Raw genomic sequence first — 24,527 nt, 5'->3', positions numbered from 1 at the left:
AGGGCCCAGGAGGTTCAGGAGCTGTGGCTGCCGGCTCCAGAGCGCAGGCTCAGGAGTTGCGGCTCCCGGGGCTAGTTGCTCAGCAGCAGGGGGACCCTCCTGGACCCGGGGAAGTGAACCCCTGTCTCCTGCACTGGCAGGGGGATTCTTTCCCACTGAGCCGCCAGAGAAGCCCTGTGTCAGTGCCTCTTGGGGTCATTATTTCCTCTTCCTTTTCGTTTCTGTCAGTACTTGGACTAGGTCCTCATTAGCACGCATCTAGTTGGTTGCAGTAACCTCCCAGCTTTACCTATTAGACTTCCCTTGCTTCTGTCCACATGGCACAGCGCGCTGCTGCCGGAGTGATTTCCCTGAAGCCTTACTTTGGTCTTGTCAAGAGCTTCTGTTACTTACGGATTCAATATTTTTGATTCAATTAAAACTAGTCTGGCATTCTAGGTTTGGAATCAGCTCATTTCATGTATCTATTTTATGTCATGTTTTTACTGTTTTTCCCACGTTTATTATAACTAATATTCTCTGGTAGGAAAATACTTATTCCTACTTATGCTTTTGTTCCAGTTCTTCTTCTGGTCCAGAATCCCCTAGCCATGCTCTCGTCTTGGCTAGTTTAAATCCTCTACCTGTTGGCTACAGACCTAACGCTTAGTTCAGGTGTTAGGGGGCACTTGGAAATGTTTCTTAAATGAGTGAATGAGGACCAGTGTTCTCAATAAGGCTGTCTGGTAGCTTCACATGATGCTGATATTTCCTTTAATATCCACAGACTCTGTAGTCTTTTCTATTAAATTCCATTTTCACAGCTTATTGCAAATTTAATAAGTAACTAATTCACTGAATAAAATCTAGTATATGAGTGCCTTAGTCATATACCGAGAAACCTACTTGAAATGGCTTCAGAAGCATTATTCTCTTTATTTCTACTTTAATTGTAAAAGTGCTTTTTAAATTAAGCCTTTCACTTTAGCATAAGTGAATCATTGGATCTAATAAAATGATTTCAGCACATGCTCTGTGCAATTACATGTGTGCAGCTTAGCAGAAACTATGGCAACAGAATAAAAAAATGTGATGTTACTGATTGTTTTCCTCCATGAGAGTGGGATGTTCCAAGTTAAATATCTCACAACCTAAAAAAAAAATTATAGATTATATGCTTTACAAATTACATTTGATAATAGAATTGCCTAGAAAGTTAAGAAGCATATATCAATCATTTGTTTGTGGCTAAAATCCTAGAAAAACATGCCAGAGATTAATGATAATTATCTTTGAGTGGTGGGACTGTGGGAGATTTTCAGAGCCTCTTTAGGCCTGTTTATACTGTTTGTCTTCTTAAACTTTGAACGTGGATTATTTTATAGTAAAAAACAAACAAAAATGCCATTTGAATTTGGGAGAAAAGACAATGATCTTTTTAGTCTAAATTTATTATTTTAAAAGTTATGTCAGTCATATTTTCCCACAGTGCACGTATCTGCATTAATATTATAGGAGAAGCTGGAGGAATCCACTTACAATGTAAAGAATCAAGTATTTTATATTCATTGTATAATACAGGATTTTTCCTTTAAGAAGTGTTCATCAAACTTTTCTAAAGAGAGTCTTTGAATTAATTGAAATTTATTAGAGTTGCGGCAAACATAATTTTGAAAAATCCATTGACTTCTTGTAAAGGGTTTAGTTAAATTTAGTCTTGAAAGTGATTTCCTAACCAATAAGAATACATTATGGGAGAATACATTATAGGATAAAACACTAATCAAGAAGGAAGGATTTTCCTTTTATGAATTTATTCAGTTTATCTTCACTGTGTCATGCAGGACCTTCCATTGTGGTGCAGATTCCTTAGTTGTGTGTCGAGGCAGGTGGGAGCTTAATTTCCCCAGCAGGGACTGGACCTGGGTCCCCTGCATTATAAGGCAGAATTCTTAACCTCTGGGCCACCAGGGGAGTCCCCAGAAGGGAAGAATTTTCAGTGGGAGAGTTCCTAATATTTTAATAAGAAAAAAAAATTAGTTAACATTGCTTTGTGAAACATTAAAATTATTCACACCTGTCCTTTCTAAATGATTAATATTGTATTAATGTAAAAAATCTTCAAATTCTTTTGATGAGCGGAGACTACCTAAACTAATTAATAGAGATAGGCCTAAAGTAGACCTTGAAAAGTTTAGAAATGTTTATTGTTTTAGTTGACGTTTGTTAATATTTAATAATTCATATGGTGTGGGCATCAAAATGGACTGCAAGGAGATCAAACCAGTCCATCCTAAAGGAAATCAGTCCTGAATATTCATTGGAAGGACTGATGCTGAAGCTGAAACTCCAGTACTTTGGCATTTTGCATCTTCCTGATGTGAAGAACTGACTCATTGGAAAAGATCCTAATGCTGGGAAAGATTGAGGGCAGGAGGAGAAGGGGACGACAGAGGATGAGATGGTTGGATGGCATCACCAACTCAATGGACATGAGTTTGAGCAAACTCCAGGAGTTAGTGATGGACAGGGAGGCCTGGTGTGCTGCAGTCCATGGGGTCACAGAGAGTCAGACACAACTGAGTGACCGAACTGAGCTGAATAAGCAATGGTATGATCATACTGTGTACCAACTAAGTAGCTCTAGACTACATGTTTAAAGTTTGTTGACATTGTTTGTTATTTTATGTATTTGTGAAGAGTTTCCATAGGCATTGTTTCTGTGGGAAGTTAATTCTTTTATATAGGATTTAGGAGCTGAGGATGAGATTTTGGTGCAATTAAGCTATTATAGCTGGAAACCCAGAAATGCCTAAAGTCTGCTCAGTCATATTACTCTGATCCCTCAGGAGTCATGAGGGAACTGTCTGCAAGGAACAGTAGCTGGTGAGCCTCAGCACCACAGTGTCTGTAAAAGCTGAGCAACCTTCCAACAGGCCCGTGCAGAGCTCTTCAAAGCGGCATTGGCGCATGTAGTTTACCTAAGTGAGAACGCCTCCCTCCCTCCCAGACCGGTCTAATCATAATCTGGGGACCAGCACGTTGAGCTGTGTGAGTCCAAAGGTTTAGAGAGGAGAACGCACAGTGAGTGCACACCAGGTCCCAAGAGAACCTCCACAGCCACTTCGAACCGTCATATACAGTGACAGGAGGCGTGCAAGAGGATGGCCTTCTCCAGAGATAGGCCAGGCCAGAAGTTTGAGGCAAAAAAGGAGAGAAGAATAGGCCTTGGGTGGAGACTGTTCTTAACACAGAGACTCCACTTGCTACTCACTGTCCCTAGTCAGAATTGTGGAATCTCGAATAATTAGTAACTTCTTTTTATCTTCGGGAAGGACTAGACACAGAGTCGGGCAGAAGCATGCCTGGCAGAGGCAGAGGAGCTCCTACAGCCGCCGTAAGTGCCGTCTCCTTTCGTACGTGAGGAGAGGCGATGGACAGTTCTGTCTCTCAGGTACAGGCCCATTTCTGGTACAGTCTGGTCCCAGACATCCAGGTAGCTACAGATCACCTGACATATCATTCTGGACTTTACCAAGGCGTGTAAATGACTCAGAAATACAGATTTCTTTACGTGGCTGATGTTTATTGTACCTCTAGGATGAAATGTGTAAATATTTTAAGTCTTGTTCTAATAAATGTTAGTAGCATTGCTGGGAAGGTTGAGGTCTTGCTCTTAGGTTAAGAATTTAAGTAAGAGAAATGTACTTTATTTTTAGACTTTCATGCTCAAAGACTTCTAATTACAATGAAAAATAATAATGGAGAAATGAGAACCATTCAGACTGTTAGACTCACCTGCTTGAATTTATGTTTGTCATTGCTTGGGTTCTGTATAGCATCCTGTTTTTGTTTGCTTTTATGTGTTTTGTCACTAACACAATGAGAGGAATCTTTTTAGCAGCATTCCCCAAGGCCTAGATGTGATCGGGCCTCCTGTGGATTTGCTTCCATATGTGTGCTCACTTACCGTGTCTAACAGATACGATGTAAAAGAAAGAATCATGTGGATATTAAGTCCATGATCCCTGAGATGGGCCTATATTGTATCACCTTTAGGATTTTATTTGCTCTTTGAAGTTAATTTCCAAGGGTAGTAGTTGAAGTGAAAAGTGGAAACTGCTGTTTTGTTTGAATGTTGACTTAGGAAGACGATTACTTCTTGTAATGTCAGAATAAGACCACCTGCTAGAGAATTATGTTGCAGCAAGTAACTATGAAAACTGGACTTAATAGAAAAAGCAATGTTTAAGGCACTTGAGAGTGGACAGAAACAGGCTCTCAGGGAGAATACACAGTTGGAGGAGGTGGGGAAGGTAGCGTTGCCTTGTCACTAATTTTAGCTTCAGGGTGAGTATAGATCATATTCTTTGGACTCTTATGAAGAAACAATAGTCTCTCTGGTCAGAGAAACAGGGAAACTGAAGTCAGAGAACCTTGGCCACTGAAGATAGTGGAGGAATCCCAGAAAGAGAGGAGCCTCAGAGGAGGGAGAGTCCTCAAATTTTGTGTACGAAAATTTGTGCATTTACTTCTGAACCATGCATGAATGCAACAGCCTCAGAACAGCTTGACTTAAAAAATAAATCTGAACTGGCCTAGAGCTGCCTTCTAAGAAACTGATTTGTAATTCAAGTCAGGCCAGGCAAAACCAAGATACTTGCTGGCTAAAACAAAAGAAACTCTTGCTGGAGAAAAATAACAATGTTAGAGTTTTCACAAATTAGCATTTAAGGGTTAATGTTGAGAGTACAATCAAAAATTATCCTGCATAGGAGGGATCAAGAAAATGGAACATATTCCAAGAGGAAATAAAAACAACTGAATCCCAGCCTGAGATGCACGAGATATTGGCAGTAGCAGACAAGAATTTTAAAGCAGCTCTTAAAATATCCTCGATGAAATAAAGCAACATGTTCTCAGTGAATGAAAAAATAAAAAATCTTATAAATAGAAACAATGAAAAAGAACCACATGGAATTTCTAGAAATGATAAATACAATGTTTGAAATGTAAAAATCTATTGGATGGATTTAACAGTTGAATAGACATGTTGGAAGGAAATGTAAGTGGACTTGAAGATAGAACAATGGGAATTAATGTGAAGAACAGAGAAAACATTAGAAAAAAATGAATAGAGTCTCAGGGACTCTTAGTGTCAAACAAACAAACATACGTGCAATTGAAGTCTTAAGAAGATGAGAGAGGGAATGGGATAGAACAAACATTTGAAAAATTAAGGCAAAAACTTCTCAAATTCAGTGAAAAACAGAAACTCACAGATATAAGATACTTGGTAAAGGCCAGGCTAAATGAACCCAAAGAAGGTCATATCATGTCTGGAAGCAACCTAAATGTCCATCAGCAGAAGAGTGGATAAGATTTCGTGCATATATATAATGGAGTATTACTCAGTCATAAAAAAGAATGAAATAATGCCATTTGCAGCAACATGATGGACCTAGAGACTTTTTCAGGCAGAGAAGTACAAATATTATATGATATCACTTGTATGTGGAATCTAAGAAAATGGTACAAATAAACTTATTTATAAAACAGAAACAGAGTTATAGGTGTAGAAAAAAATCTTATGGTTACTAGGGGCAAGAGGGGGAGGGATAAATTGGGAGATTGGGATTGACATACACAGACTCCTGTGTATAAAATGGATAACTAATAAGGACCTGTTGTATAGCACAGGGAGCTCTATTCAGTACTCTATAATGACCATTATGGGAAAAGAATCTTAGAAAAGAGTTCAGTTCAGTTCAGTCGCTCAGTTGTGTCGGACTCTTTGTGACCCCATGGACCGCAGCACGCCAGGCCTCCCTGTCCATCACCAACTCCTGGAGCTTGCTCAGTTTTATGTCCAATGAGTCGGTGATGCCATCCAACCATCTCATCCTCTGTCATCCCCTCTGCCTCCTGCCCTCAATCTTTCCCAGCATCAGGGTCTTTTCCAATGAGTCAGTTCTTCGCATCAGGAGGCCAAAGTGTTGGAGTTTCAGCTTCAGCATCAGTCCTTCTAATGAATATTCAGGACTAATTTCCTTTCTGATGGACTGGTTGGATCTCCTTGCAGTGCAAGGGACTCTCAGGAGTGTTCTCCAACCCCACAGTTCAAAAGCATCAATTCTTCGGCGATCGGCATTCTTTATAGTCCAACTCTCACATCCATACGTGACTACTGGAAAAACCATAGCCTTGACTAGACGGACCTTTGGTGGCAAAGTAATGTCTCTGCTTTTTAATATGCTGTCTAGGTTGGTCTTAGCTTTTCTTCCAAGGAGCAAGCATCTTTTAATTTCATGGCTGCAGTCACCATCTGCAGTGATTTTGGAGTCCCCAAAAATAAAGTCTCTCACTGTTTCCACTGTTTCCCCATCTGTTTGCCATGAAATGATGGGAACGGATGCCATGATCTTAGTTTTTTGAATGTTGAGTTTTAAGCTAACTTTTTCACTCTCCTCTTTCACTTTCATCAAGAGGCTCTTTAGTTATTCTTTGCTTTCTGTCATAAGGGTGGTGTCATCTGTGTATCTGAGGTTATTGATATTTCTCCTGGCAATCTTGATTCCAGCTTTTGCTTCATCCACCCTGGCATTTTGCATGGTGTATTCTGCATATAAGTTAAATAAGCAGGATGACAATAGGTAGCTTTGACATAGTCCTTTCCCAATTTGGAACCAGTCCGTTGTTCCATGTCCAGTTCTAACTGTTGCTTCTTGACCTGCATACAGATTTCTCAGGAGGTAGAAAAGAGTGGATATATGTATTTGTGTATCTGATTCACTTTTGGGTACAGCAGAAAGTAGCACAACATTGTAAATCAACTGTACTCCAATAAAAATTAAAATAACAAAAAAGGACACATCATGGCAAAACTGTTGAAAGCCAAAGATAAAAAGCAAAGTCGAAAGCAGTGAGAGAAAAATCACATGTTTCAGACAGAGAAGCAATAATCCACTTAATGACCAGCTTTTACTTTATAAACCAGAAGAGTGGAAGGACACGTTTAAAGTGCTGGAAGCAAAGGGAAAAAAGCCTGCAGTGCAGTATTGTCTATCAAGGAAAATATCCTTCAAGAGTGAAGGTGATTCTGGTGGTGATGATGGCATAACCTTGTGAACACACTAAAAACCACTGAATTATATTCTTTAAAAGGATGAATTTATGATACGTTAATCATGTCTCAATAAAAATTTAAATCAAGGTAAAAGAATGTCTCTTTCAGATAAAATAAAACTCAGAAAATTCATCACTGGCCCTACAAGAAATGTCAAAGGATGTTCTTCAAGGCTGAAGAAAAGTGGTACCAGATAGAATTTTGAATCCTTGAGGAAGATAGGTCATCAGAAACTATAAGTATCTGGAGAAGTGCAGAAGTCTCTCTAGTTATTCTTTATTTCTTTATAAATTATGTAAGCAAACTCATAACATTGTGAAGTTTATAACATACATGGAAGATATTATAAATCCCATATAATGTGTAGTGGCTATACCAGGAAGGATGTTGAAAAGTTTTTGTAATTCTTGTGAAATGGCACTGTTTTCACTTGTCAGAGGTGTGACTAGTTAGAGATATATATTGTACTCCTTAGAGCAGTTACTACACAGATAATGCAGAGAAGTAAAGCTGAAATGTGAGTGTGAAAATTGAAATGAAATTCTAAAAAACATTCAAATAATTTTTTCAAAAGTCCGGAAAATAGAACTATACAACAGAAGTGACAAGTTAAAAATTAATAATAAAGTGATAGACCTAAACCCAACTATATCAATAATTATATTAGATTGTTAATAGATTAAACTATTAACCCAGTAGTTTAGATGAAAATAAGTGTTATAGGTTATACACTCTAGTTAAAATCCTAGCAGGCTTTTTGGGGTAGAAATTGAAAACCTAATTCTAAAATTTATAAGAAAACACAGGACCATCTTGAAGATTGTCTAGACTGGAGGATTCATATCGCCTGATCCAAGTCTTACGATGACCGAGACAGTGGGTACTAACCTGAGACGGCACGGAGAGCGCCGGAGCAGGAGAGAGGGCCGGGAAATGAAGCCACATTTACGTGGCAAATTGATTGTTGACAAATGAACCAGCATAAATCAATAGTAAAAACAAAAAAGTTTTTTTTTTTTTAAATGGTAGCAGAACAACTAGATATCTATATGAGAATAAATGAATCTTGAACTTTACCTCACACTATACAAGAAAGTTAACTCAAATTGGATCATAGACTTAAATGTAAGAGCTAAAACTGTTAAGTTTCCAGAAGAACCTTTTAAAGAACATCTTTGTGACACTGAGTAGGCAGAGATGTTTTAGAATCCAGAAAGCATAGACCATAAAAGAAAAAATTTTCGACTTCATCAAAATTTTTAAAATTCACTCTTAAAAAGACACAGTTACACAAATAAAAAGCCAGACTATAGAATGGAGAATACCTTTGCAAAACGTGCTGGCAAAGTACTTTTACTTAAAATATGTAAAGAATTCTTACAACGCAACAGTTAGACAAATAGTGCTACAAAAAATGGACAAAAGATTTGGACAATTCACAAACACAAAAAATACAAATGACCGGTATATCCATGAAAAGATATTCGACATGTCATGAAGAAAATGCAAATTAAAAGCATGTTGAGAATGTGGAAAATTTGAAAAAAATCAATGTTAACAGCAACAACAAAAACCCTCCTGAAACTAATAAGCAATTACAGTTTTATTACAGTTTTAGGACACAGTATTAATACAGAAAAGTCATCTGCTTCCTGCCAGCAATAAACACGTCAGATTTGAAATTTAAAACAATACCATTTAAATTTGCACACATACACCCCCAAATGAAATACTTAGGTATAAATCTAACAAAATATGTACGAGATCTATGTGAGGAAAACTACAAAGCTCTGTTGAAGGATGCCAAAGCAGGACTAAGTAAAGGGAGAGACAGTCTCTGTTCACGGATAGTAGGACTCAATATTGTTGAGCTGTCAGTTCTTCCCAATTTGGTCTACAGGTAGGGTCTGCAACTTCAGTGCAGCTGCTATCAAAATCCAAGTATACATTATTTTGTGTAGATCAGCAGACTGATTCTAAGGCTGCTGTGGTTAGGCAAAGGACCCAGAGTAGCCACCACAATATTAAAGGAGAAGGACGGGCAAGAGACGGACCCACGCTCTACGGGTAGACTTACTGCCGAGCTCCAGTAACCACGACAGCGTGTTACTAGGGTGGGGCAGGCAGATATGGCACTGGGACAGGCTGGAAGGGAAGTCGCTCAGTCGTGTCCGACTCTTTGCGACCCCATGGACTGTAGCCTACCAGGCTCCTCCGTCCATGGGATTCTCCAGGCAAGAATACTGGAGTGGTTTGCCATTTCCTTCTCCAGGGGATCTTCCCGACCCAGGGATCGAACCCAGGTCTCCCGCATTGGAGGCAGACGCTTTAACCTCTGAGCCACCAGGGAAGTCCTGGGACAGGCTGGAGGGCCCAGAAATAGACCCGTATAAAGGCGGTCAAGGGATCTTTGACAGTGGAATAAAGACAGTACAATGGAACAGTGATAGTCTTTGCAACAAATGATGCTGAAACAACTGGGCATCCACATGTAAAAATTGAGTCTGGTGAGATACCTTACATCCTTCACAAAAATTAACTTCAAGGGCATTATAGACCTAAGTGTAAAACATAAAACTTTTTAGTCCTAGAAGATAACAGAGAGACAGCCTAGGTGACCTTGGGTACGGTGACCTTGGGTATGGTAAGGCACAACACCAAAGGCATGATCCGGGAAAGAAAGAATTGATAAGCCGGACTTTATTAAAATTGTTAAAATTCAAAAATTCTGCTCTGCAAAAGACAGTGTCAAGAGATTGAGAAGTCACATACTGGAAGAAAATATATACAAAAGATATTGTCTGACAAGTGACTTACCTAAAATATACAGAAACCTCTCACAACTCAACAGTAAGAAAATAAACAACCTGATTTTTAAAAATGGGCCAGTAACCTTGACAGACATCTCACTGATGAAAATACACCCATGGCAAATAAGCATATGAAAAGTTATTCCACATCATGTGTCATCAAGGAAATGCCAATTAAAACAACAGTGACATAACCATCGCACAACTATTAGAATGACCAAATCTCAGAACACTGATAAAACCAAATGTTAGTGAAGATGTAAAGCAACAAGAACTGTCATTTACTGTTGGTATATATGCAGAGTTGATACAGCAACTTTGGAAGACGGTTTGGGAATTCCTTTTAAAACGAGATACACTTCTTCCACGTGGGCCGTGTCACCTCCTGCCAAGGGCGGCGTGTCTTGGGTGGCCGTGGCAGTGCTGACAGAGCTGCTTGTTCTTTTCTCAGTTCATGTTGGCTCATTTTAACAGACAGAAGTACCTGCATTTGTTGTAAGGTATATGTCACCTGTGTTAGCTTCATGGTCTGAAGTATTTAGCTGTAAAACAGATTCTTTAGTAAACCGAGTCTTTTGTCACTAACGTGTTCTGAAGTGTATTCCTTGGTGTTCAGAAGCAACACTTGTTGAAGCAGCTCTTCATCTTCTGCGGTCTGCTCTTTAAACTTTTCATACCCTGTAGTTACAGACTGCATGTGCCAGAAATGAAGTGTGTTAAACTGAACCAGCTTGATGGGAGTCACTGTCCACACATCAAAGTGGAAGTGTTAGTCACTCAGTCGTGTCTGACTCTTGGTGACCCCGTGAGGTGTAGTCTGCCAGGCCCTTCTGCCCATGAAATTCTCCAGGCAAGAATACTGGGGTGGGTTGCCATTCCCTTCTCCCCTTCTTCCCAACCCAGGGATCAAATCCAGGTCTTCTGCATTGCAGGCAGATTCTTTACCGTCTGAACTACCAGGGTTGTCCATACATAGGGCTTGTTTTTCAAAGAAAAGTGTTTAGAGTAGCAGAATGATAAGCCTGTCCAGGCATGTTGTAAAGCCCTTGAAAAAGTAACTCAGGGCAGGTATTGTGAATGGAAATGTGATGCTCAAGTCACATTCTGCTTTAAAAGTTGTAACAAATTCAGATGAATTAAAAAAAAAGAAAACTTGAAGATACTCTTACAGCATGACCCAGCAGTTGTACTCTTTGATATTTACCCGAAGGAGTTGAAGTTTGATGTCTACACAAAAACCTGCACAGAGGATTTTTAGGACAGTAACTGCTCTGAATGATACTACATACTACAGTGGTGGATACATTTGTCCAAAGCCGTAGAATGAATATACACCAAGAATGAACCCTAATGTAAGCTGTGAACGTTGGGTAAAAAACCCTATTGCAGTTACGTCTGTTTGGGCCCCAGTGGAGGTTAAGACAGGACAGAGTAAAAGGTTTGGACAAGCTTGATCTCTGGTCGCTACAGTGGATCCCTGACCTGGGGGAGCTGCACTGGGCCGAGGGGACTCTTTTCTCTCAAGCAGATACTACCTCTGAGCCTGTTCACTGCAATCTGACCCTTCTTAATTAAGGAAAGGCCAGGAAAGATAAATTCCCAGAGAAACTTAAGGTGGATAAAGTGTGTTATTACAAGCCTGGGGCTAAATGCTTTTCAATCCCAGCATTGTTGGGTTTTTCTAGGTCCTGGGGCTTGAAGTGTGAGGGAGGGAAGACCCTCTCCCAAGTTCCACCTTAACTCACCAGGCTGGCAAAGAGTAAATAAAGTCGTCAGCAACTAAGGCCAAGAGAGGAGATTCTGAAGAGAACTACCTTGAAGAAAGCAGAGCTGACCTCCTCCTCGTGGGGAACCTTTACTACAGTGACCCCTCCTCCCCAGGTACAGAGGCGTCTGCTGTTCATTCATCTTGAGCTCTGTCCATTCCTTTTCCCCCAGGATTGGAGGTTGGGGAAGCCTTGCGCCCTCTTTGCAGGCAAAGTGTTAATCTGTGTCAGAAACCAAAGAACAGAGACAGTAGATTAGGAATGAGAACGGGCCTTCACAGATTATCTGAGCCATCGCTGTGAGAGATCAGGGCCTCCTGGACGGTATGCTTTGTAGAACCAAGTGTAATTAATCGATGGCCTCTTCTAAGTTCCTATAAGAAAAATTCTGTGGCTAGTGAAAAAAAGGCGGAGTGACTGTGTATCCAAGGATAGTTCCTTATCTCCCTTAGTCCCGCTGCAAATATAGATATGGGAGAAATGGTGTATGTTCTGCAGGAAGGGGGACCCCCTCCAGGGCCCGAAACCGGGCTCTTGTCTAACACTCGGAAATGGATTGTCCGAGGAGACACACGTGCTGACAAAGCAAGGGATCTTATTGGGAGGGGGCGGCCGGGTGGAGAGCAGCAGGGTGAGGGGACCCAGGAGCACCGCTCTGCCACAGGGCTCGAAGGTTTTCTGGTGATGGGATTAGTTTCCCGCTTGTCTTCAGCCAGTCACTCTGACTCAGAGTCCTTCCTGGTGGCGCACGCCTTACTCAGCCAAGATGGAGGCCAGAGAGAAGGATTCTGGGAGGTGGTCGGGCACGGGGTGTCTCCTTTTGACCTTTCCCGAATTCTTCCGGTTGGTGGTGGCTTATTAGTTCCGTGTTCCTTACCAGGACCTCCTGTCGTAAAACACCTCATGCAAATGGTTACTTTGGTGCTGGCCAGGGTGGGCGGTTTCAGTCGGTGTGCTCCCTCTAACCTGTGGAAGGTGCTTTCGGAAAGCTGGGCCGTTAAACGTCTCCTTGTAAATAAAAGATAATGCCTAATAATGAGAATCAGGAGTAATAACTTTTAACATGTGACTCTTTAATGTCTCCAACCTCAAAATTTTTTGAATAAAACAACAGAACTTAACATTCAATTACAGCAATAAATAACAGAACTTTTAATGTTCAGTTAGAGCCAAGTCATTATTTCAGAAGTGATGGTTTCCTGTGAGCTTGCTTTTTCTGTAGTCTGCGTGACATACTACAGGAGGGCGTGCTATTGTATTGTATTGATTTTATGATGCTCCCTATATTCTGGGTATTCATTTTAGATTTATACCGAAGCCAGTGTGAACTTGAGGCAGGGACCGTGTACACTGATTTGTTCTCACTATGAAAGCATGTGTTAATAGTCAAACTCTTAGGAACCGAAAGTGGGATGGTGGCTTCTGGAAGTTTGGAAGAGGGGGAGAAGAGTCATTGTTCAGCGGCGTTTGTTTTGCACAGTGAAGAAGTTCTGAGCTCTGTTGTGAACCAGGTAACTAGAGCTAACACAGTAGTACTGTGTTGTGTGCTTAAAAATGGTTAAGATGGCAAAGTTTGTTCTATGGTTAATTGTGACCACAACTTAAAATATTTTTTTAAGTTATGCATTTAGTTAAACTTTGGAAAGATGCTGAAATTGCTTTTCCCTCTGAAACTTTTAATTCTAGTTAAAAGCTCTTAGTCTAATTTTTAAAAAAATTATAGTCCCAAAAGTGAAAGTTGTTCAGTCATGTCCAACTCTTTGTGACGCCATGGACTGTAGTCCATGGATTCTCCAGGCCAGAATACTGGAGCGGGTAGCCTTTCCCTTCTCCAGGGGATCTTCCCAATCCAGGGATTGAACCCAGGTCTCCCACATTGCAGGCGAATTCTTTACCAGTTGAGCCACTGGGGAATCCCAGTAGTCCCAAAGCATAAATTTATTTACAAACACTAATAGTTGAACACAGCGAATACTGTGTGAATTAAGCTCACATAATCATCACGAGGCACTATTTTATCATTTGCCATTTTATTATGAACATTTTCAAATATAATGCAGAGAATTTGAAAGAATTGTATGTTGAACACCCTTTTACTCACTATCTAGATTCTGCAGTTAGCATTTTGTTGTACCTTCTTTATCACGTGTGTGCATGCTCAGTCACATCTGACTCTTTGCGACTCCATGGACTGTATCCCACCAGGCTCCTCTGTCCATGGGATTCCCCAGGCAAGAACACTGGAGTGGGCTGCCATGCCCTCCTTCAGAGATCTTCCTGACCCAGGAATCAAACCTGCATCTCCTGCATTGCAGGTGAATTCTTTGCCAGTGAGCCACTGGGAAGCCCTTCTTTATCACATGTCTATCCATACCTGTATTCCCCCATCAATCATCTTTTTAAAAATACATTTCAACGTAAATTGCAGGCACCAATATGCTTTGAGGGCAGGCATTTTTTATTATCCCCATTTTATACTAGAGGGATCTGAAACACAGAAGTTAAGTAATTTGTTTAAGATTACAGAGCTTTCGGAGAAGGCCATGGCACCCCACTCCAGTACTCTTGCCTGGAAAATCCCATGGACGGAGGAGCCTGGTGGGCTGTGGTCCACGCGGTCGCAAAGAGTTGGACACGACTGAGTGACTTCACTTTCACTTTTCCCTTTCATGCACTGGAGAAGGAAATGGCAGCCCACTCCAGTGTTCTTGCCTGGAGAGTCCCAGGGATGGCGGAGCCTGGTGGGCTGCTGTCTGTGGGGTCGCACAGAGTCGGACACGACTGAGGCGATGCAGTAGCAGCAGCAGCACAGAGCTTTTAAGTGGTAGAACTAGGGTTTGAACTAAGCCTTTCTTAATCATGTCTTTCTAATCTGCTGGTTCACACAGTATGGATAGGTGTTACCATAAAAAGTAACTTGTGGTCCAATAAATTTGACAGATGTAAGTATCTCAGTCTTGAAGATCCGCATGCACATTTTCATGGTGTAGTATCTGTGAGGTTCGGCATTAAAGAAACTTGTGAAACTTTGTTTAAGCTAACTGTTTCCAGATTCATTCAGCCTGAGCACTTCTCGCCACCTTCCCCCCCAACATCGCACTTCTTAACATCTCGTAGAGTGAGACCAGAATTCAGTGGGGTACACTGGAAAATACTCACTATAAGATATCCCCATTTTGTTTATTCCAGAATGTGTTTTTGAAGAGTTTATGTTTTTAGGCTTAGTTCTAGAATTTTAGACTGGTAGAGATGTTAGAATTCACTGAGATAAACGCTTTCACATCAGAGATGAGGGAGCTGGGGCTCAGCGTGGTCGGGCGTCAGCGCAGGCTGCCCATGTGCTTGGTGCCAGAAGTTGGTATGGAGTACAGCCTGGAGCCTTGGAGTGGCTTTTATAGACGGTAAATATTTGTTGAATAAATGAAGACATCTTCTGAATCTGTCCAGTTTTCTTTCTGCATATCTATCTACATATTAGAATTTGTGTTCATTTTCACTGTATTTGGTCACTAGAGAGTGGTATAGCACTTTATTTTTAAGGTTGACCTTCGATACAAATGATATATAGTAACAAAATTCTAAAAAAAAGTTGTCATGTATGCCATACAGAAAATTACATGAAGCACAGCTGCACCGTCTAAGAAATGGTGACAGAGGGAACCCTCGTCTAACGTTCCGACACGTGGGCACTGTGGCGCCTCAGAAGCCCTGTGGGCCGTCTCCTGTTACTCCTCCCCTTAATTGTCGACTTCTTCTCTTTCTCTTTTTAGCTAATTTAACTGGACATGCAGAGAAGGTGGGGATTGAAAATTTTGAGCTCCTAAAGGTCTTAGGAACTGGAGGTAAGTCTTAAGTTAATTCTTTTTTATTAGAGGGGGAAAAAAAAAGCACTTGATATCCCTGTGACAAAGGATTGAAATCCCCAACACAGAAATCATTAAAATTTTAAAATAATAAGGAATCCATTAGGAGAACTGTCAAAGAATGTGACCAGGCATTCATAGAAGAAATACATGGTATAGTTGATCTTATTTGCAAAAGAGAAATAGAGACTCAGATGCAGAGAACAAACTATGGATGCCCAAGGGGGAAGGAGGGGTGGTGAGATGACGGGGATTGACAGGTAGATACCATCCGCACTGTGTAAACAGGCGACTCCTGAGAACCTACTGTGTAGCTTAGGGACCCTACTCGGTGCTATGTGCAGACCTAAATGGGGAGGGAATCCAAAGGAGGGGATATACCTGATTCACTTTACAGTAGAAACTAAATTAATTAAAAGAGAGAAGAAATACAAAAGACAAAATTTAAAAGAGTTGACTAGGATCAAGAAAAAAAAGTCTCTCTTACCCTGCTGTTGGAAATGTCTATGAAATCAGTTTTTATACAAGACGTAATATTTTATAAAACCACTAACATTTATGGAGACTTTGTTACTTGCCAAGTACTCGGTGAAGTGTTCTTTATACTGATTGATTCATTCAGTCCACACTCAACTTTATTGATAGTCCATGCTCATCACTTTTGAAAATGAAAAACTCAAGACTGTTCAGAAACCTAACAATAAGAATTTGGTTAAATGACCATGTGCCTATATGTTCTGTTATCTGTACAATAGGATTGAAGTGATCTGTATTTACTAATGTTTTTGAAAGCTCTGAATAATATAGTAAATTTGAAAAAAGACTATAGAAGAGAATGTATAATATACCATTTCCATAATATAAAAATTGTGTGAATAAATATGTATATGTAAATATATAGAAGAATTTCTGATCTGTGCATCAAAATGATTAGAGTGTGGCTGACCTTGGGTGGGAGATGTTTCTTGGTTTTCTGATTTATACTTCTTCTGCCTTCAGGATTTTTACTGTCACTATCCTTGCTTATCGAATTCAGGGCCTCCCAGGCATCTGATTTGTGCAGGTGCGGAGATCCCTGCACTTGAAGAGCCTCCTGTTTGATTTCATGCTCTACTTTCAACCTTCTGAAATTCTAAATAATTTGTGAACAAGGCACCCCACATTTTCATTTTGCACTGAACCTGCTAATTACATGGCTAGTCTTGTCAGCATGTAAATTTATCTAATCAGAATCCGAGAAGGAGCAAATAGTGTGGGGAGAGGTAGTATCCAAAGAGATAATAGCTGAGCATTTTCTAGGATTGATTAAATATCTGAATTTGTAAATTTAGGAAACAGAAAGTCTGAGACAAGTATTACTATAAAGGAATTCTTACATGGATACCTGAGAGAAACTGATGAACACCAGAGACAGAGAAACACCCTCAACACAGCCAGGGAGAGAAGACTTCCTTTTGGAGAAGCAACGAACAGATGAACAAATGACTTTCAAGCAGCAGCCACGTGAACGCCGTAGCTGTGTGGAAGAATGTCTGAACAATCCCCAGAGAAATCACTGTCAGTTTAGAATTGGATTCCCAGCAAAGCTCTTTTCCAGAAGTAAGGGCAAAATAGACATTTTCAGACTTAAGAAAGCTGAGTGTGTTTTCCACCAATGCATCCTCGCTAAAAGAATTTCTAAAAGATACAATTTTAGGGAGAAGGAAAGGGATCTCAGGAGAGATTCCGAGGTGCAAAAACTGTTGGTGAATAAAGATCCAAACAATGTTGACTGTGTAAAACCATAGTCAAAATGTCTCAATTTGTGGGGTTAACAACCAGAAAACTGGAATATTGGACAAAAATGGCACATAATTTGGAAAGTAATAGGAATTTAGTGGTCTGAGGTAGTGTTCCTCCAATTTTTACATGCACATGAATCTTGAAATGTGTAAAATACCAAACTGATTGAAAAAAGAATAGAAAGCCTGAATAGTCCTTTAATCCTTAAAGAAACGGGTCTGTGAGTACAAATCTTCCTGCTGGGAAAACGCCTGGCGCAGTCTTGATGTGTAATCGCTTATCCATTTCTGGGTGGCCACTCTGGTCTTCGCTGCCCCCTCCAGTCGCAGCAGGCGGGCTCCTCTCTGCTGCGGGCGCTGGCCGCCTCTGGTGCCGAGGCTAGTGCTAGGGCGCACAGGCCGGGTTGCTCATGGCACGTGGGAATCCTCCCAGACCAGGAGGGGAGCCCGTCCCCAGCACTGGCTGGCAGATCCTTAACCACTGGACTAGCAGGGAAGTCACTTGGTAGTTTCTGAAGTGAGTTCTGCCAAACATTCAAGGCATAGATACTGCTGACCTTTCACAAATTCAGAGAACAGAAAAAATGGAATTATTTCTTCCAGCTCATTGTATAAGGCTAGCATTACCTTGATTCCAAAAACACAGAGTAGGAAGAAGAAAAACTATAGGCCAGATTTTAAAACAAACTTTGGATGGATTTTCTTTCAACATATTTAGCACTTTGTCTCATTATTTACCTCAGTTTTTTGGAGCAACTTGACCGTAGACAGGTCTTTAGGCTAATTCTGCAAAGGGGAGAAAAGAGTTCAGCAGTAACGGAGTGTTGAAGTAATGAGGTGTTTCCACTCCGTGCTTCTCCCTGTTACCGGGCTGTCTTAGCCATGAGTTCTGCTTTTCCTTTCCGTCAGCCGACCGTATCCTGCTCTTGGGAGAAGACGGAATAACTGCGAAGTGTCATTGTAGGTATTTCTGTATTTAAAATCACAGTTTTGATGACTAAATGGAGTAGGTGGAAACTTTTATTATGATTATAATAAAATCTCAATTTTTATTCAAAAATTTTACCACTGATCTTTCAGTTTCATTACCTTTTTACGATAGTTTTCCCCAGAACTACTGAGGGTAACAGAAAAGCCGCATCAGATGTCTTTATGTGTCCTGTCAGGCTTTCTTTGGAAGTGGAACTGAAATCTCTTCTGATGATTTAATTTTTATGTACTTTGAACCAGAAAAAATTCTATTCATCCAGTATCTTGAAGACTTTGTGGAACATGGGAAAATGAATGATTTACTTTTTGATCATATATTTAAATACATGTGCTATTTATGAAAAAAAAAAAAACCCAAACTTGTACTGAGTATTGATTTCTGTTTTCAGCAATCTTGTTTCTTTTGATCTATTGCTAATCTGCTGATCAGTTTCCTAAGCTAGAAACTTGCAAATAATACTTGATCCTTCTCTATTTTGACTTTTTTATTTCTTATTTCTCACAAAAATCCTGTAATTTTTCTTTCAACATGACCCTTGGATTTACCTTTTCTGTTCTCAGTGCCCTGACTTGTATTACCTTATACATGGATTGTTGTTAAGGTTTTTTTTTTTGTGAACTGGACTTTCTGCAAGTTCTCTATCCCATTCTATGCATTTTGTACATATTCTGTTGTAAATAATATGCAGCCTCATTAAAATTCAGCATTATTGTGCTGTTCTTCTGTTTCAGAACTTTTAGTGCCTTTTTTCTAGTTAATTATTCATGTCCAAATTCTTCCCTTGCTCTCAGGCTCAGCTCTGTTTTCTCGAGTTTCCCGGTATCCCGCCTGCTTACACGTCTGGCTGGTTTTCACTCCCCTGCAGTTACGTGTGCTTCCCCGTCCCCTGAGGCCCGGCCTTACCTCCTTCCCCACATTCATACTTCTCTTTCCCACCTGTCCAGATACTGCAGTTGCTTCCTTCTCTGAACTGTGGCCCTGGAAGTCCTTGGTAGGGAACACAGCCCTGAGCGGTTCTCTGCATTTTTGTTCACAGCTGCTATTTTTCTTCTGGATTGTGGACTCTTAAGGTCGTTGTCCTATGTGTTTCCAGCCCCGTCGCCCTGCTCCTCCCGACAGTCTGTTACCTGTTCGGAGCTTAGCAGCAGTCGAAGAGTTAATGCGGTTCGCGTGTTTGTCTCTAGTGCTCTTCTAGAGATCGATACTTCTGGATTCAGGACGTGTCTTTGTTTCCTCTTTTAGAATTACTTTGTTTCACGGTGAAATTCTGGACTGTTTGTGGGAGTAGTGATTCTAGTTTTTACCTTTTCTGCTGCCTTCCTTTTGACCATTTTGCTCCATCCAAGTACAGAAGAAAGTCTTTACATGTACTCATTTGTGCACTGTTAGTCATTCTAGTACTTGGTGAAGTGGAGCTTGTCTTCTTTTTCAGTTTTCTGTATTCATCATTGTTGATCTATATTTCAGAGATTTTTTGTCATTATGGCAAAAAAAGATAAATTTTGTCATGTAACTGTGAAGAGTGCATTTGAGTTGATTTCTGATTGTGGTGTATTCGTAGTTGTGAGGTACTTGGCCACCAAGGATGACTTGGAAGACTCAGGTTTGAATCTTGGCCTCACCGTTGCCTGCTTGTATTCCTTGGGTAAATCACGTGCACTCTGTGAGCTTAGGTCCCTATTGACCAAAGTCAATAGTGCCTATCCCACAATGTTGTTACATCATCAATGAGATAATCGATGTGAATTGCCAATTGCTAGATAACCATCAGTTATGATTATTTATTCAACAGGGGATTCTACTGTAAAGCTGTACCCTAAATTAGAAAAACAGTTATTTAGGACCTCTTCATAAGGACAGATTGTTAGTTCTTTCTTGTAGTCACTTTGTTAGCATATCTGGGAGCAATTCCAACTAAAGTTATATTTCTAATAATAAAAATCTAACAACAAATATTTCATAAATATTATCGTTAGTTGAAATTAGCATTTCTAAAGAGTTGAGTTGTGTATTGTGTGTACGTGTGCTTGGTTGCTTACTTGTGTCCGACTCTTTGAGCCCCGTGGGCTATAGCCTCCCAGGCTCCTCTGCTCATAGAATTTTCCAGCTAGAATACTGAAGTGGAGCGCCGTTTCCCACTCCAGGGGATCTTCGCAACCCAGGGATCGAACCCGCGTTTCTTGTGTCTCCTTAAAAATAACATGTCAAATGAAGATTGTGTTTCTTTGTTTTCTTCTTTAACTTTTCAAACATTCTGGGTTCTGAACACCCTTCTGTGTGTTGGGTTAACGGTCTTTACGCTAAAATATGCGTGTGTGTTCAGTCGCTCAGTCATGTCCGACTCCTTGCGACCTCATCAGCTGTAGCTAACCAGGCTCCTCTGTCCAAGGGATTTCCAGGCAAGAATACTGGAGTGGTTGCCATTTCATACTCCAGGGAATATTCCTGACCCAGGGATCGAACCTGAGTCTCTTGCGTCTCCTGGATTGGCAGGCCGATTCTTTGCCACTGCACTACCTGGGAAGCCCCAGAGTATGCATAAAATATGCATAAAATGAGTAATAAAACATCTAGATTGCCTGACACATAGTAAATGCTATATAAACTATATATGTATCTGAAAGGGAAAGAAGCCTAGATTCTGAAAGAGCTAGTATAGTGCATTATCACTGTCTCAGATTAGCTTGATACATAAGTGATTTTCATCTCTTAACAAATACTTTATCGTGAAACCCAAAATATGTCCAGCAATAAATAGGAACACACAACCACCAAAAGATCTTCAAGTTTCAGACTGTTCCTTCCTAGTCTTTCTCTGACTACAGCCAGTCGTCTTTTGTAAGTGTAAGTTTGATCATGTCGGTTTTCTATTTAAAACCTTTCACGTCATTCCCATTGCTCTTGGGGTTCATTCATTCGCATGGCGTTTGTTAAGAGGCAGGTACTGTTTTGGGTGCTGGGAAAGAGTAGTGAGCATTTTTAAAATTGGAGTGTAATTGCTTTATGTTTCAGTTTCTGCTGTACAACAGAGGGCATCCAGCTACATGTATACGTATACCCCTCCCTCTTGAGCCTCCCTAGTGAGCGTCTTCTAAAGAGATACGTTACATACAGACTTGCAAGCTGAATAATGCGATCTTTATGTAGTGTTTGTTTCTGGGTTTATAAGATCTTCAAATGAGTGCTGACTGAGTAAAGAGACTCAGAACGCCTCGCCTCCAGTATATATAACAAGCAGCAGCCGTTTTTGTCTCCCTCAGTCCCTGGTGCCCTCGTAAGGAGGTTGCTTTTTTCTTTTTCTTTTTCTTTTCTGGAGGTGAGGGGAGGAGTGGTCATGTAATCAGCGGATCTTGCAGGCTGTCCTGGAAAACCGTCTGCTGGAGCGACGACTCTGGGTTGCCCGCCCGGCCTTCAGTGCCGTCCCCAGAGTGTTCACTCCGACAGCTTCTGCTCTTTGGTCCCAGACTCTGGGCTTCCCAGGTGGCTCAGTGGTGAAGGGTCTGCTCGCCAGTGCAGGCCTGGCGACCCCTGGGTGGGGAGAGCCCCTGGAGAAGGAGATGGCAACCCACTCGAGGGCTCTTGCCTGGGAAATCCCACGGACGGAGGAGCCTGGCGGGCTGCAGTCCATGGTGTTGCAAAAGAGTTGGACACAACTTAGCAACTAAAACAACAAATAAAACCCAGACTCTATGAAAGTCATCCCTAGCAGGATGGCCTTGTAAAATACATAGGTATTTATATTTTTTTTACTGCAGACTTGTCAGAAACACATCTCATTTATTAAATAAGAGTACATTTTTTTTTCTTCTGAGTAATTTGCCACTAGATGGTGCTAGGAATTGCACCAGGCAGCTTGAAGACACAGCTACTTTTTGGCCATATAATGGAAGGGAAAAATACTTTGATTGAGTCATGTACAGACTGTTTCAGAAATGATGACTTAGTCATCGTTTCTCATTTAATTCCCTTTAGGTGTTTGGAAAGTATTCCTATCAAAATAGTAATTTTAAAAGCCTGTATTCGTAGAATTGTCAAAACCGTCATTTAAAAAAGCTTATAGTTTTGCATCTGTGTGTACCCACTGTACCTTATGTTTCAGTGTAAGGCTGTGGTGCTTCAGGAAATCTTGGAGGTTAAATATTTGTGATGTTTTATTCTAAAATCGAAAGATGATTCCACTTGAAGATGTTGGTTGACATTATCTCCCTAGTGTAAATGCAGTTTGACTCATTACTGATGCTGTCCTGGGTCACGTTTGCTGGGATGGCGTGCACTTGACTTCCTGCAGGAAGAGTGAGGGGGGCTGGGGCAGAGGAGGAGCCCCAGCAGCGTGCGTGGCTCGGGTCTGGGTTCAGCCTGTACCTGGGAGGTTTCGGAGCAAGAGAGAGGAGGCAAGCATTTTAAACCCGAACAGCTCATTTGTTGAGATTTCCTGAATTTTCCTCTTAGTGGGTCCTTTGGTAATCACATTCCAGGGGTAATCAATTCTAGTCTAGGTCTCACAGTGGAACGTGGCTTCCTTTGCAGCTTTTTCTCCTCTCCTGATGGATCTTTGGTTTTCAGGTCATTTGGGACCAGGGATAAGAAATGCCAGGTGGTTCACACGGGTCGTCCGTAAGGAGATAGTCAGGAGATGGCCACAGCCGCATACACACATGCAGTTATTAGCTGGATGAGTGCCTGTGGTGTCTAGTGCTTTCTCTGAAATTAAAAAGTGCTGATCTTTGTAATTTAATAAGTGAAATTAAAAAGCAGATATCGTACACTCAGTCTTTAATTATTCAAGCTAATCCAGTATGCATAAATGGAATCCGTAGATAGTCATTCCTGAAACTATTTTTTATTGTCAACTTCCTCACATATTAAGTCTTTTTTTTAAAGAAGCTAACACCATCCATGAGAAAATGCATTGATTTTGTGGTCTCGATTTCAGCTGAGCAACTGTTTTTGACCATTTAAAGTAATTAACTAAATGACTCACATTTGACCCTGGTTAGTTTAAAAACTTAAATTGGATTATATGTAGAATGCTGGTGCTTTTATTGTCTTCCAGGTCCTCGGTGTTATATATCTTCTAGAGAGGATAAACAGGTTTATACCTAAAAAAAGTAGCCCATCTCACTCTCTTGCATAAAAAATTACTACCTATGATTTCATGTGCTTTTACCATGTCTCATGTTTGCCTCTGGCATCTGTTTATGTGTTCAGGCATGTTTTGGGTTTATAGCTCTTTGTATGTTAGAAGAAGAGTCTATTTTAATCAGTCTACCTTTATTAGTCTTAGATATTTTGTTTTTATTTTAAAAATCCTGGCAACAGTGACTAACTTTAAAAATGACTGAATTAAATGGCTCAAATTCTCTGTTTCTATTTTAAAATTATGTTGAAATACTAAGTTTTATAGTTGTAATATTAAGTTTTATAGTTAGTTATGTACTTTTTAATATTTGGAATTTAGTGTGCAAATAAGGTATCTGTTCTATAAAGGAATTTAGGAATCAGGGCTTCTGTTTGATAAATATGTAAAATCAAGGACATTTTATTTTAAATGTATTTTAAAATGTACCAGTTTTCAAAAAGAGATTTAAGGGCATTTTCAAAGATAGAATAAAAAAATAAGGAACTTAAAAAAGATGAAAATAGAGCAAAGGTCAGATAGCAGGAAAGTGAAATAGATGATATAGAAATCTGGGCTGAGATAGTCATTATAGTTGTCTCTTTAAATTTAACCCTGAGGGTACTAAGAGATAGAAAGGGAAAATTCTTTGACCTACATAATTTGTATTTTTTTTTTAAAGGAAAAGCATATAAGTTCAACTAGAGCTGTAGCTTTCAAGCTTTTTGGACTATTATGCATAGGACAAAGTAGGTACATTTTTGTGTGGCAGTTCAGTCTGTGTGTTTATGTATGTATAGAAGCAGACACAGAAGCAGTGTGTACAGACATACATGCTTTCCCCACTAATATCTGTGTAGTGTTTGTTATCTGCCAGGCCTTCCTTTGACTCCTTACGTTAATTTCTTTAATCCCCAGACCATATGATGTAAGAACTGTCACTGTCCCTAATGACGAAATTGAGGTACAGTTGTGTTACCTGTTGTGCCCAGGGATACACAGTTTGGACTTCCCTGGTGGCTCAGATGGTAAAGAATCTGCCTGCAGTGCAGGAGACCTGGGTTTGATCCCTGGGTTGGGAAGATCCCCTGGAGA

General features: G+C 40.4%; 1 protein-coding gene across 8 annotated transcripts in view; it reads left to right on the top strand.

Annotated features, from left to right (window-relative positions):
- The window catches only part of RPS6KA5 (ribosomal protein S6 kinase A5), a 184,832-nt gene that overhangs the window by 49,682 nt on the left and 110,623 nt on the right, over window positions 1-24,527 (top strand). For all 8 annotated transcript variants that reach the window (XR_014059767.1, XR_014059769.1, XR_014059768.1 and 5 more), the window contains one exon: window positions 15,452-15,523. Coding sequence is in view for 2 of the 8 variants with exons in the window: in XM_081510895.1 (XP_081367021.1) it covers window positions 15,452-15,523 (72 nt within the window). In the remaining 6 variants the exon portion in view is untranslated. The remainder of the gene's footprint in view (window positions 1-15,451; window positions 15,524-24,527) is intronic.

Source organism: Giraffa tippelskirchi, chromosome 7 (genome assembly GCF_054371585.1).
Source record: "Giraffa tippelskirchi isolate mGirTip1 chromosome 7, T2T-mGirTip1v1.2.pri, whole genome shotgun sequence".
Classification (NCBI taxonomy): Eukaryota; Metazoa; Chordata; class Mammalia; order Artiodactyla; family Giraffidae; genus Giraffa; species Giraffa tippelskirchi.
This window is presented reverse-complemented; position numbering and strand designations above follow the sequence as displayed.